Genomic DNA, 12,873 nt, shown 5'->3' on the forward strand with positions numbered 1-12,873 from the left:
GGTGACCACCCAAAATGTGGGATTTTCTTTCACTTCCTAATGATAATGGTAAGACCTAATTCACACGTATGCAACTTGTCATGCGACTCTGGACTCTAAAGTCCTATGACAAGTCGCGCCCCCATGTTTTTCAATGACAACTGTTCAAATATGTGAAACGTAAAGCCGCAGCGACTTTAGAAAAGTTCCTCCACTACTTTGGTCCGAATTTCATGCGACTTGAGTGCCACAGACTGCAATGTAAGCCCTGGAAAGTTGCACCCGATTGTTATAAATGTGACATTATCATTGGTCAAAGTTAGTCGTTATCCAAGTCGCAGACTTTGGAGTCGCACAAGTGTGAATGGGGGGCGAATCTCCCTAATGGGGGGGTCACAGACAGTAAAAAACTGGCAGGGGTTCTAATCCCTTTCCACTCTGTCCAATACTTAACCACTAGAGGCCCGCGCTATAGCCGAATGACGGCTACAGCGCGGACCTGAAAATCCAACTGGACGTCAATTGACGTCCGCCCCTTTTGGCGTTCCCCCCGCGCGCTCCCGATCGCGCAGCGGGGAAACTCTGTGTTGGCCCTGTCCCTTGCACACAGCCAATCACAGATCGCCGCGAACGGCCAATCAAAGTGGCCGTTTGCTATGCGATCTGTGCGGCCAATGAGAGATGATCTCATATGTAAACATATGAGATCATCTCTCGTTGCCGGCTCTCACAGACAGCGTCCTGTCTCTGGAGAGGAGACCGATCTGTGTCTCTTGTACATAGGGACACAGATCGGTCACCTCCCCCAGTCACCCCCCTTCCCCCACAGTTAGAACACTATATAGGGAACATATTTAACCCCTTCCTCACCCCCTAGTGTTAACCCCTTCAATGCCAGTCACATTTATACAGTAATTAGTGCATATTTATAGCACTGATCGCAGTATAAATGTGAATGGCGCCAAAAATGTGTCCGATGTGTCCGCCATAATGTCGCTGTCCCAATAAAAATCGCAAATCGCCGCCATTACTAGTTAAAAAAAATAATTAAAAAAAACAATTCTGTCCCCTATTTTGTAGGCGCTATAACTTTTGCGCAAACCAGTCGCTTATTGCGATTTTTTTTTTTACCAAAAATATGTAGAATACGTATCGGCCTAAACTGAGAATTTTTTTATTTTTTATTTTATTGGGCTATTCATTATAGCAACAAGTAAAAAATATTGTATTTTTTTTTCAAAATTTTCACTCTTTTTTGTTTATAGTGCAAAAAATAAAAAAACGCAGAGGTGATCAAATACCACCGAAAGAAAGCTCTACTTGTGGGGAAAAAAGGACGCCAATTTTGTTTGGGAGCCACGTCGCACGACCGCGCAATTGTCTGCTAAAGCGACGCAGTGCCGGAAGCTGAAATTTCACCTGAGCAGGAGGGGGGTATATGTGCCCAGTAAGCAAGTGGTTAAAAAAGTTTTGTCTTGATTTATTTCTGGAGTGGAGTTTAGCTTTCCTTCTGCAGACCTCTGTAGGACTTTAGATTGTAAGCTCTTCTGGCAGGAAAGTTCTATTTGTATCTACTCTCTATGGGCTCCCTATGGAGTCCAGGACACCAGTGCTGTAGATGAGGCCCCGCCCACCCATGCAGCGTGCTGGGGGTACACAATGCTCAGAGATGCTGAGTGATGTAGAGGAATGTCCCCCCCTATAAGGAATGATGGTATCCGCCCTCTCCCCATCCCCGCACCGCCCCTGGCACTGTACCATTGTCACACACAGGGGGGGGTACTCAGTAATCTGACTCGCTAGAAGGCCCCTCCCACCTCTCCAGCTGATACTCTCCGAGGAGCGGAGCCGTCCCCGGACTCAGTATTGGGATCCCCGGGACTAGAGAGCGCCGAGATGTTCGGTGAGTACTCCGCATCCAATCATTGACTATGGGGGGATCGGAGATCCAATCGGATCCATCCATCCTCCTCCTCTGTGATACTTTACACTTCTTATTGTTACTTTCTATTGGATGTCTCCATACACTCAGCCATAGAATTCTCCTATACATCCAATCCAGGGATTATCACTATGGACCGATATTCATCTACACTCATCGATTCCATTTCTTCTGATTGGCTGTAGTGGAAAATACAATTGTATTAATTATTGATCTGGATGTGTGTGATCTATAGAACCATGGGATCGGAAATACGATGGGAACTCACAATTTTTTTATTTTTGTACCTGCAATGGTGGCCATACACACTTCAATCGATGTGAGATTCCATCGAAACCATCCACTCAGCAAACAATGGAGTTCGCCTTAAGTTCGCACTTGTGCGGGGGCGCCACTCAAATTTGTACGGCGCAAATCGCAAAAATGGTTCAGGGCTCTTTTTTTTGGCCACACCAGAATCGGATCGGATGTGTGAACACCCAATGCGATCGGATTCAGACAATCGCAATGCGCTTCGCCTGCTGTTTTGGGGATGATGTTATTTTTAACACCCGCAGCAGATCTCATGGAACGCTGCACGATTTCAGTGCAGCAGAAAGCACAGGATTGGCTGCGTTTCCCCACATTGCATTTAGGGCTGGTTCACGTCACAATAACGCACTCAAGTTTGATTCCGGATGCATCTTTGCAAGCGCATTTTTGGCGCATTACAGTGTGCTTTTGGTGCGTTTCCAGATGCTTTTTTTGCCCTTTTTTACTGTTTTTTTGCACTGTACTATGTGTTTTTGATGTATTTTTGATGCGTTCCTGTACAGTCCGATGCAGGCAAAATGCAGCATGTTCTACTTTTTTTTTTTTTCTGGAACTGACGGCACTGGTGTGAACTATGCCAATGGAAACCCTATAACCTCTATGCGTTTGTGATGCAGAAAAAAACGCACATGTCGTGTGAACGGACCCATATGTCAATCACCTCCAGAGACTGCATCTGCTGACTTTTAGGCTGCTTTCACATTGAGGCGAGCAGCCGCGGTGACGGTATAGCCGCTCTATTTGTAGCGCGGCTATACCGTCGTATTTACTGCGATATTCGGGTGCTAGCGGTTAGGTTTTAACCCCCGCTAGCAGCTGAAAAAGGGTTAATACCGCGGTATTACCACGCTTTCCCATTGATTTCAATGGGAAGGCGCGGTATAGGAGCGGTGAACACACCGCTCCTATACTGCGGTAAAGATGCGGCTAGCAGGACTTTTGGAGCGCTCCTGCTAGCGCACCGCTTCAGTGTGAAAGCCTTCGGGCTTTCACATTGAACACTACAGGGCAGGTTTTTTCATGCGGTATAGCAGCGCTATTTTTAGCGCTGTACCGCATGAAAAACGCCTCAATGTGAAAGGGGCCTTAGGGCCACTTCACACCACATGCAGCCATGTGTGTTTTTTTTCTGCAACAAAAATGCACCGACAGTGGGTTATATGATTTCCAATGGCATAATTCACGCCGGTCCAGTGAGGTCAGTGAGGTCCAGGGCTTTCCAGTTCCAGAAAAAAAGTAGAACATGCTGTATTTTTCCTGCACTGGACTGTACTGGAACGCAGTAAAACGCATGAGGAATGCATCAAAAATGCATCAAAAACATACTGCACCCTAGTATAGTGGAATAAAGAAGGAAAAAATGCACCTGGAACCGCTTCAAAATCGCGTTAAAAACGTGCATGGAAAAACGCATCCGGAACGGATGTGGAGTGTGTTTTTGTGTTAATAAAAATACACTTACCTGTCCAGGGACCCAGCGCTGTCCTCATCCAGGTTGGTTTTTCGCCAGTCTTCAGGTCCACAGAGCCACAATCTTGGATGTGGGAAGCTGGCTGTAGCTCCCCCCTGTGGCTTTCCCCTGCACATTCCCGCGGCCTCCTGGCAGACCGAACGTCTTGGGCGATGCGATCAGAAGTGGGAGCGGGGTACCTGTCAGAAATAAGTACCCGCTCCCTAAAATAAAAACGAGTTTGGCTCCTTTCACACTAGCGCGTCTTCAAAGTCGCACAATTTCCAGCCTGACTTTGATGTGACTTTTGGTGCGATTTTGATTTGACTTTACATTCTACAGATCAAAGTCACATCAAAAGTCGCTCCAAATTAGTGCAGGCACCTTTTCTCTGTGACTTTAAGTTGCAGTGATTTGAACTGATGTCATTGAAAAGAATGGTGTGCGATTCATCATGCGACATTGATGTCCAAAGTTGCATGACAAATTGCACAAGTGTGAATTGACTCTTATGCCGCGTACACACCATCACTTTATGTGATGCAAAAAAACTATGTTTTTAAAAACGTCAATTTAAATGACCGTGTGTGGGGGAAAACGTTGTTTTATGTCTTGTGAAAAACGACAAAAAAAATTGAAGCATGCTTCAATTTTTTGTGTCGTTTTTCAAAACGTAGTTTTTTTTCACAAAAATTGACCGTGTGTAGCAAAAAACAACGTTTAAAACGTTATGAAGCGAGCTTCAATGGAAAAACGTGGTGAACGTAACCTCGCTTTGCTAGAGCATTGTGAAAAAACGATGGTGTGTAGGCAACGTCGTTTTTGAAAATTTAAGTTTCAAAAACGTTGTTTTTTACTTCACAAAAAAAAACGTTTTTTTTCATCACATAAAGTGATGGTGTGTACGCGGCATTAGGCCCCGGTCACATCAGTTCGACTTGCCATGTGATTTTTTTTTTAATGAAAAATTGTACAAACATTCCCATTATATTCGACGACGGGACGAATGTCGCTGGAAAGCCCTTAAAGATTTTAGCATTTTACATGCGATTTTGGAATGAACAGTCCCTACTGATGAAAAAATAAATTTACTGTTAAAATCCCCCCCCCCCCCAAAATTTTTCATCCTGCTTCTATGAATTTTCTGGTCACTGCGGTCAAAGATGAACGTCCACCAGCTGGTTCACACCAGATGCAGTCCAGTGCGTTTATTTGTCTGCATCAAAAATGCATTGACAGTAGATTATATAGGTTCCAAAGTATGTTGCTGTGCACTTTGTATTGAATGTCAGCGCATGTCATAACGCACATCATGATGTGCTGACATGCGTTGTGATGTGTCAAATGTGCATCTTTGCGCGTGTGTGTTGAGAAATCTTTCTTTCTACGTCAATGGAAAACGCATGAAGCGGAAATGCAGAGGTGTGAATCTGGTAGTAGACGTCATTCACTCAGGTGTATTTTCTGCATGGAAGGCAGGTTGTTGCTAGCATAAAATGTATGTCTAAGTACTTGCGTTTAGATGCGTTTAAACACATAATTCTGTTAACGATTTTATGCATGTGCACGTGTTTACATGTATTAACAAGTGTACACGTGTAACAGTTCATTCATACAGCGATGTATGCACATTTTTTGTAATGCATTGGTGTGCAATGTTTTGTGTTTTTTTTTTTGCTGTGCGTTGCGTGTATGTGCGTGTTTGCGTGCATTTGAACACCCAGGGGTTTATTTACTAAAACTGGAGAGTGCAAAATCTGGTGCAGCCCCCCCCCCCCCCCAAAAAAAAATACTGTAGCTGCTGACTTTTAATTTAAAAGGATAGTTCACCTTTACGAACAAACTGCCCTGCAGATAAGGGATTTTTGTAGATAAAAACAAACTGTGCAGCTCTGACTAAAAAGATGAATACTACCATTACTATAGGTGTAGGCCATTTACATACCTCATGAAGCCTGACTGGAATACTCCCAGGACGTTGCTAAGTACTCCCAGGACATTGCTAAGTACTCCCAGGACATTGCTAAATGAGGCCTAGTCATCACTGCTCACCTCCAACACCACAGTAGAGAGCTTTTTCTCTGATTCAAACCCCCTCACATACTCTTTCTCTCCCCTGATGGCAGTTGCTCTGAGCCCAGTGTTTGAGAGCTCACTCCTGTGATGGTGAAGGTGAGTAGTGATGACTAGGCCTCACTTGGCAACGTCTTGGGAGTACTTAGCCACATCCTGGGAGTACTTAGCAACGTTCTGGGAGTACTTAGCAACGTCCTGGGAGTACCTAGAAACGTCCTGGGAGTACTTGGCAACGTCCTGGAAGTACCTAGAAACGTCCTGGGAGTACTTAGCAATATCCTTGGAGTATTCCAGTCAGGCTTTATAAGGTATTACACCTATAGCAGGACTTTATTTATCTTTAGTCAGAGCTGCACAGTTTGTTTTTATCTACAGATGCCCCTTATCTACCTAGGAAGTTGTGTGGTAAAGGTGAACTATCCCTTTAAGGGCACTTACCTCTACAGCAGGCATGTCCAAAGTCCGACCCACGACGCCAATCGCGGCTCGTGGCCCGGCTTTGAACGGCCCGCCTGGTTATCTACACATATATATCTTTTGTGGCCCCCGTATTTATCGGCGTATAACACGCACTTTTTCCCCCTTAAAATCAGGGGTGCGTGTTATATGCCAATACCTGCTGCCTGTGAGGGGAAGGAGGGAACGAGCGCCGCCAAAATAGCTTGAGCCGAGTGTACTGTGTACTCGGCTCGGCTCCGCTCGCAGGCTCACCCAGTACTGCATTGGACGTGTGTTATGTCCATCATAGGATGAGAAAACAACAAAAAGCAGGCGCCACTTAGTAAACTGTACAACTTTTAATTCAACATGTAATAAAAGCACTCACATGTAGATATGAAGATTCAGGCATATAGATGTTGTCCTGCGATTCGTCTTTGCCCAGCCAATAGGTGTGGATGTCCCTTCTATCACTAGCACAGCGCTCGTGCTGTGCAGCGAATGCAACGCTGCTAGTCCATACGGTCTTGTATGAAGGTGGAAGTGCACGAATGTGCAAGCAGAGGTGCTGGAGCGCACGTTGGAACGCACGCTTGAGACGCTATGGCTGTAGTGCCATAGCGTCTCAAGCGTGCGCTCCAACGTGCGCTCCAGCACCCCTGCTTGCACATTCATTTTTCTCAGCACGTTGTTGCGTTTTACGTCACCGCGTTCTGACACAAAAGTTTTTTTAACCGATGGTGTGTAGGCAAGACTGATGAAAGTCAGCTGATGAAAAAATCCATCGGTCCGTTTTCATCTGATGAACCGATCGTGTGTACAGGGCATTAGACTGAATTTTAATGGTTCAAAGAATGTCAGGCAAAATGGTCGGCCCTCGAGCATGTTTACTTCATCAAATCTGGCCCTCTTTGAAAAAAGTTTAGACACCCCTGTGTACAGGGATCCAGCAATGTCCTCACCCTAAGCTGATTCTTCAATCGGCTTCGGATGCAGAAGACGGTTTCCTGTCAGAAAGCCACTACCCATCAGAAGATGCAACAGAAGTGACGTTCTATAGCGGCCATCTTGGTACACCCGCACTCGTCTGCAGTAAGCCTACAGTCAGAAGGCGGCAAGCAGACATAATTTTACACCCAATGAAGTATTGCATGTCACACTTATTTTTACCAGTAAACTGATCTTATATAGTGAAATTCAGTATTTTGAAGTCTGTGACACTGGTTTGATGTTGAATTGTTAAATCATCTGCAAGCCTGCTGATCTCACAGGTACGCTAATCTGACAGAACACCACTGATTTTAAGATTCAACATCAAAACAGTCTGACGGATTTCAAAATCCTGTATTTCACTATATAAGCTCAGTTTACTAGTAAAAATAAGTGTGAAATGCATGTGAAAAGGGGTAAAAAGATGTCTGCTTGTCGCCTTCTTACTGTAGGCTTACTGCGCATGAGTGCGGGTGTACCAAGATGGGCGTGACAGAACTTCACTTCGGTTGCACTTTCTGATGAGTAGTGGTTTTCTGAACACCGTCATCTGAAGTAAGGTAAACAGGAAGTGAGGCCTTGCGGCTTCACAGGGGGTTTCCTATTGCACTTGCGCTTAGGGTGACCACGTGTCCCGAATTGCCCGGGACAGTCCCGCATTTTGCTTGTCTGTCCCGGGCACCTTCATTCCAGGACAATACAGTGTCCCGGAATTAAACTGACACAGCCACCCCCTTCCCGGGCCAATCTAATACCCCCAAAAAAGGCCGCCACATCACCACTTTACTCACTGACAGTACTTGTCCTGGAGAAGCACAATCCCACCCCCTGATTGTGATTGGAGAAATTATAAATCCTGCCTCTTGTGTCCAATCACTGTGCTTTGATTCGTTACAGCACAAGATGATTTTTGGGAAGGGAGGGTGTCCCTGAATGTTAGTTTGGAAATGTGGTCACCCTACTTGCGCTGCACCTTGTAAATGGTCCTGTAGTCTTCTGGGACCTGTGATGTGTCTCAGAAGACTGCATGGGAGGGGGGGGCTGATCTTCTGGTTCGCCACAGCAATCTGACCAGGAAGTGGGAGCGGGGTACCTGTCAAAACCAGGTACCCGCTAAAAGTGGCATTGGAGGGGGGGGGAGGGTGCAAACAAGTGGCACTTCCCTTTTGGGTGGAGCTTTGCTTTAATTGAACAAACTGAAGTAGGAAGCCGATTGGTTTCTATGCAGAGCTGCACCAGATTTTGCACTCGCCAGTATTAGTAAATCTCCCCCATTGCGCGTGTTAAAGAAAAAATAGAGCACGCCGTACATATTTCCAGCACCGGGCAAATGTGACGCACCACGACACGCTGGTGTGAACTGCATTCATAAGGAAACTATTATTTTTTGGTTGCCATGTATTGGGAATGCGATCAGAAACGCACACCACAACGCATCTGGTGTGAATATACACCAAGATCTGCAGATATATATGCCATGGCGCCCTACTTTGTGTGTACACAACTAAATGCGGCGCACAATTTTGTAGATGTGCGTTTGGCCCCATTGATTCCTATAGTGGTGCATAGAGGACTGTACACTTTGTGAATCTAAAGCGCCATTTTTGATGCTTGTGTGAATGAGCCCCTAGGATTCATTCACTTGGGCACATGCGTATCTTCTGCGTCTTGCTGGCAAAGCTAACAGAAGATCCTGCATAAAATACGCACCTAATGTACTTGCGTTTAGATGCGTGCAATTCTTCTGATGACTTGCGTTTACACATGGTCCTGGACGCAGCGGTGTCCTACTTTTTTTTTTGTCTGCCGCTAAACGCAGCCCACGTTTTTATTTGTAGACACAGCTGTGTGTGTGGCCCTATCGATTCCTCCAGTGCTGCACTTAGATGCGTAAAAAACGATTGGCTGTGTGCATCTAGACAATCATATGAATGAGCCCCTTATGCATACATCATATGGGAAGACAGAGCCCAGCCCCTGCAGATTGCATTCACCAGCAGCGGGTCACCCCACCATCCCAGGTTCATGTCAGTGTCACATTCCGAACATGTTCCCCTCCACACTGCGCCCAATGTTAGCGGCCAATAAGAGAGCCAAGTGACGCTGCAGAGGGTCCGCGCTACTTGCGTCTCTCAACAATGGCCAAGAACAACAGCGGCATGTTTTGTCTCCCAGGGAGCCGGCGGTGTCCTGCTAAGATCTGTGCCGGTGGATGTGCTGCGCTCTGGAATATTTTCCGGAATCTTGGAGGAGAGCGCTGTGGTTCTTGGCCCCGGGATGATTTGCTTTCATTGGAAGCAGCCGCCTTCTAAAGCGGAAAAGATTTCTCATCCGTTCAATCGGGGTCATTCCATAGTTCTTATTAAAATAATAGCCGGTGATACTGAACAGGTTCTTGATCGGGACAGGAGAGCACATCCCGCCTGCTACAGAATTGTATCCGGCCCACAGCTAGGGTTAGTGGGGTATCCTCAATGTGTGTAGCCTGAGGATTAGGGTCACTTCCTATTGTCTCTGCTTCATGGAAGGGGAGACTCTGATGTAAGGGGGGCTCAGATCGGGACTCTGATGTAAGGAAAGACTCTGATGTAATAGAGATTCTGATGTAAGGGGGGGGCTCAGATTCGGACTTTGATGTTAAGGAGGACTCTGATAGGGACCCTGATGTAAGGAAGGAATGTGATGGGGACCCTGATTTAAGGGAGGTGATGGGGACCCCGATGTAAGGAAGGAATGTGATGGGGACCCCGATGTAAGGAAGGAATGTGATGGGGACCCTGATGTAAGGAAGGAATATGATGGGGACCCCGATGTAAGGAAGGAATGTGATGGGGACCCCGATGTAAGGAAGGAATGTGATGGGGAACCCGATGTAAGGAAGGAATGTGATGGGGACCCCGATGTAATGAAGGAATGTGATGGGGACCCTCATGTAAGGAAGGAATGTGATGGGGACCCCGATGTAAATAAGGAATGTGATAGGGACCCTAATGTAAATAAGGAATGTGATGGGGCCCCCGATGGAAGGAATGTGATGGGGACCCCGATGTAAGGAAGGAATGTTATGGGGACCCTGATGTAAGGAAGGAATGTGATGGGGACCCCGATGTAAGGAAGGAATGTGATGGGGACCCTGATATAAGGAAGGAATGTGATAAGGACCCCGATGTAAGGAAGGAATGTTATGGGGACCCTGATGTAAGGAAGGAATGTAATGGGGACCCTGATGTAAGGAAGGGATGTGATGGGGACCCTGATGTAGGGGGAACACTGATGAGGACCCTGATGTCACAGGGGGGGTCTGATGTGAGAAGGCCCTCTGTTGGAGACTTTGATGTAAGAATAGACACTCATCCAAACTCTAATACAAACTCTGATGTACAAATGGACACTTTTATGTAAAGAGGGACTTTGATGTAAGGGGGCTCAGATGGATACTCTAATGTAAGGAAGGACTCTGATGTAAAGGGGGCTCAGATGGGTACTCTGATGTAAAGGGGGCTCAGATGGGTACTCTGATGTAAAGGGGGCTCAGATGGATTCTCTGATGTAAGGAAGGACTCTGATAGGGACTCTGATGTAAAGGGGGCTCAGATGGGTACTCTGATGTAAAGGGGGCTCAGATGGGTACTCTGATGTAAAGGGGGCTCAGATGGGTACTCTGATGTAAGGAAGGACTCTGATAGGGACTCTGATGTAAAGGGGGCTCAGATGGATACTCTGATGTAAAGAAGGACTCTGATAGGGACTCTGATGTAAAGGAGGCTCAGATGGGTACTCTGATGTAAAGGGGGCTCAGATGGGTACTCTGATGTAAAAGGGGCTCAGATGGGTACTCTGATCCTAGAGGGGGCTCAGATTGTGACTTTGATGTTAAGGGGGCCTCTGCTGGGGATCATGCAAGGATCTCCCTCAATTATATATTTAACTGACTACCAGGCCCCCTATAGGCTCATTGTCTGGGTTTACACACCCTCCACCTTCTAACCTCTGAGCTGAGAACGCTCTCCTATCATGGTCTCGGTATGTCTCGCACAGAGGAGAAGAGGTCCTCTAATTAGATTTGATGTTCTCAGAGTTTGTAGAATGTGGGAAGTGCATCCAAAGTTTGCTCAGAGGGTCTCCCCGCTGACCGCTCTTTTTTTCTGGACTTGCGCAAAGTTTTTGGCTGTGAAGCTTATGATGACTTTGCTTAAACCTCGGTACAGAGTGCGTTCTGATCTCTGAGGGTCTGGACTTAAACCCATGACATCGGCCAACAAAGCCGACTGTCGCCACACTCCCACAATGCTTTGAGGAAGGAATCATAGCAATACACCCCAGAGGTCAGCCAAGGCCATCTTCTGTAGGCCTCCAGCAGATCTACAAGTAACTTATTTTTATGACCTCATGCAAGGACAGTTTATTAGTTCAGTGGGGGGTCATTTTTTGTATGTTTAGGGTCCCATTCACACTTGCAAATGGGGCCAATTGCAATTACCCGCGGAAGAATAAGCGGAGCGCCTGCGACTAGCTGCGGGCAGGAAGCCCATTGATCGCAATGGAAGGCTGATATTGCACGCAGTAAAGCTGGCATTACATTATACAATTTTTTGGGGGGACCAGCGCTTTTTCTGGAAAGGACCCAAAACAGCAGCAGCTTCTCCAACAGGAGGAGCTATTGTATTTGTATGTACTATTTAAAGCAGAGTTCAATCCAAAAGTGGAACTTTTGCTACTCCTTGCCCCCTTACATGCCACATTTGGCATGTAATTTTTTTTGGGTGGGGGGGTGCTTAGTTTTGAGTGGGACTTCCTGTCCTGCTTCTGAGTACAGTGGGAAGGGGCATGACTCCCGCAGGAGTCTATGCCCGGAAGTTGGTGCAAATACCTTTATTATACAAGTATCTGCACCCCCCTCCCTCCTGAAAGGTGCCAAATGTGACATCGGAGGGGGGGAGAGCTCTGAAAAGCGGAGGTTCGCTTTTTGTGTGGACCTCCGCTTTAAGGCGGGCCATACATTATACAATTTCCTTGTAAACTTAACTTTTTTTCATGTACTTGCCGATACCGAATACCGATGCATCCATGTCCCCCACAAATGCAGCCATGTCCCCCACAAATGCATCCATGTCCCCCACAAATGCATCCATGTCCCCCACAAATGCAGCCATGTCCCCCACAAATGCAGCCATGTCCCCCACAAATGCAGCCATGTCCCCAAAGAGAAAGCCAAGCCCCCCCCCATCCAATCCTGGTACGGGTGATCTGTCTATCAAAGTGCCCGGACAAGGGGGAGGAGCTATATATGACGAGGCGCGGTGGGGGAACACACAGCTATTCAAATGTAAGCTGTATTGTTCCCCTCGCTGATCAACTAGACGGCGGGGGGGGGGGAAGTCTTGGCTTTCTCTTTGAGGACTGCTCTGCTCCGCTCGCCAGCCCCCTCCCCGCCCGCTCTCTCTCTGAAAAAAAAAAGTATCGGGTGAAGCATCGGGAGCATTTGCGCGAGTACAAGTCCTCGCGCAAATGCTCAGTATCGGTCCCGATACCGATACTAGTATTGGTATCGGGACAACCCTAAAATTTACCAAAACTATGCAATATAAGCTCAAACCTAAACCTTTTCAATTTGTATGTAATCAGGCAGGCCCTTGCACTAGGTGTTGAAGGTAAATTGAAGGAAATTGAATAAGAAAATTGTATA

At 46.6% G+C, this 12,873-nt stretch overlaps 1 protein-coding gene across 1 annotated transcript in view; it reads left to right on the forward strand.

The window, feature by feature from the left end:
• Positions 1-1,796: 1,796 nt before the first annotated feature.
• The window catches only part of LPAR2 (lysophosphatidic acid receptor 2), a 77,247-nt gene continuing 66,170 nt past the window's right edge, over positions 1,797-12,873 (forward strand). The window contains exon 1 of the mRNA XM_040346361.1: positions 1,797-1,882. Coding sequence (XP_040202295.1) covers positions 1,876-1,882 — 7 coding nt within the window. The 5' untranslated portion in view covers positions 1,797-1,875. The remainder of the gene's footprint in view (positions 1,883-12,873) is intronic.

Source organism: Rana temporaria, chromosome 3, assembly GCF_905171775.1.
Source record: "Rana temporaria chromosome 3, aRanTem1.1, whole genome shotgun sequence".
NCBI classification, from domain to species: Eukaryota; Metazoa; Chordata; class Amphibia; order Anura; family Ranidae; genus Rana; species Rana temporaria.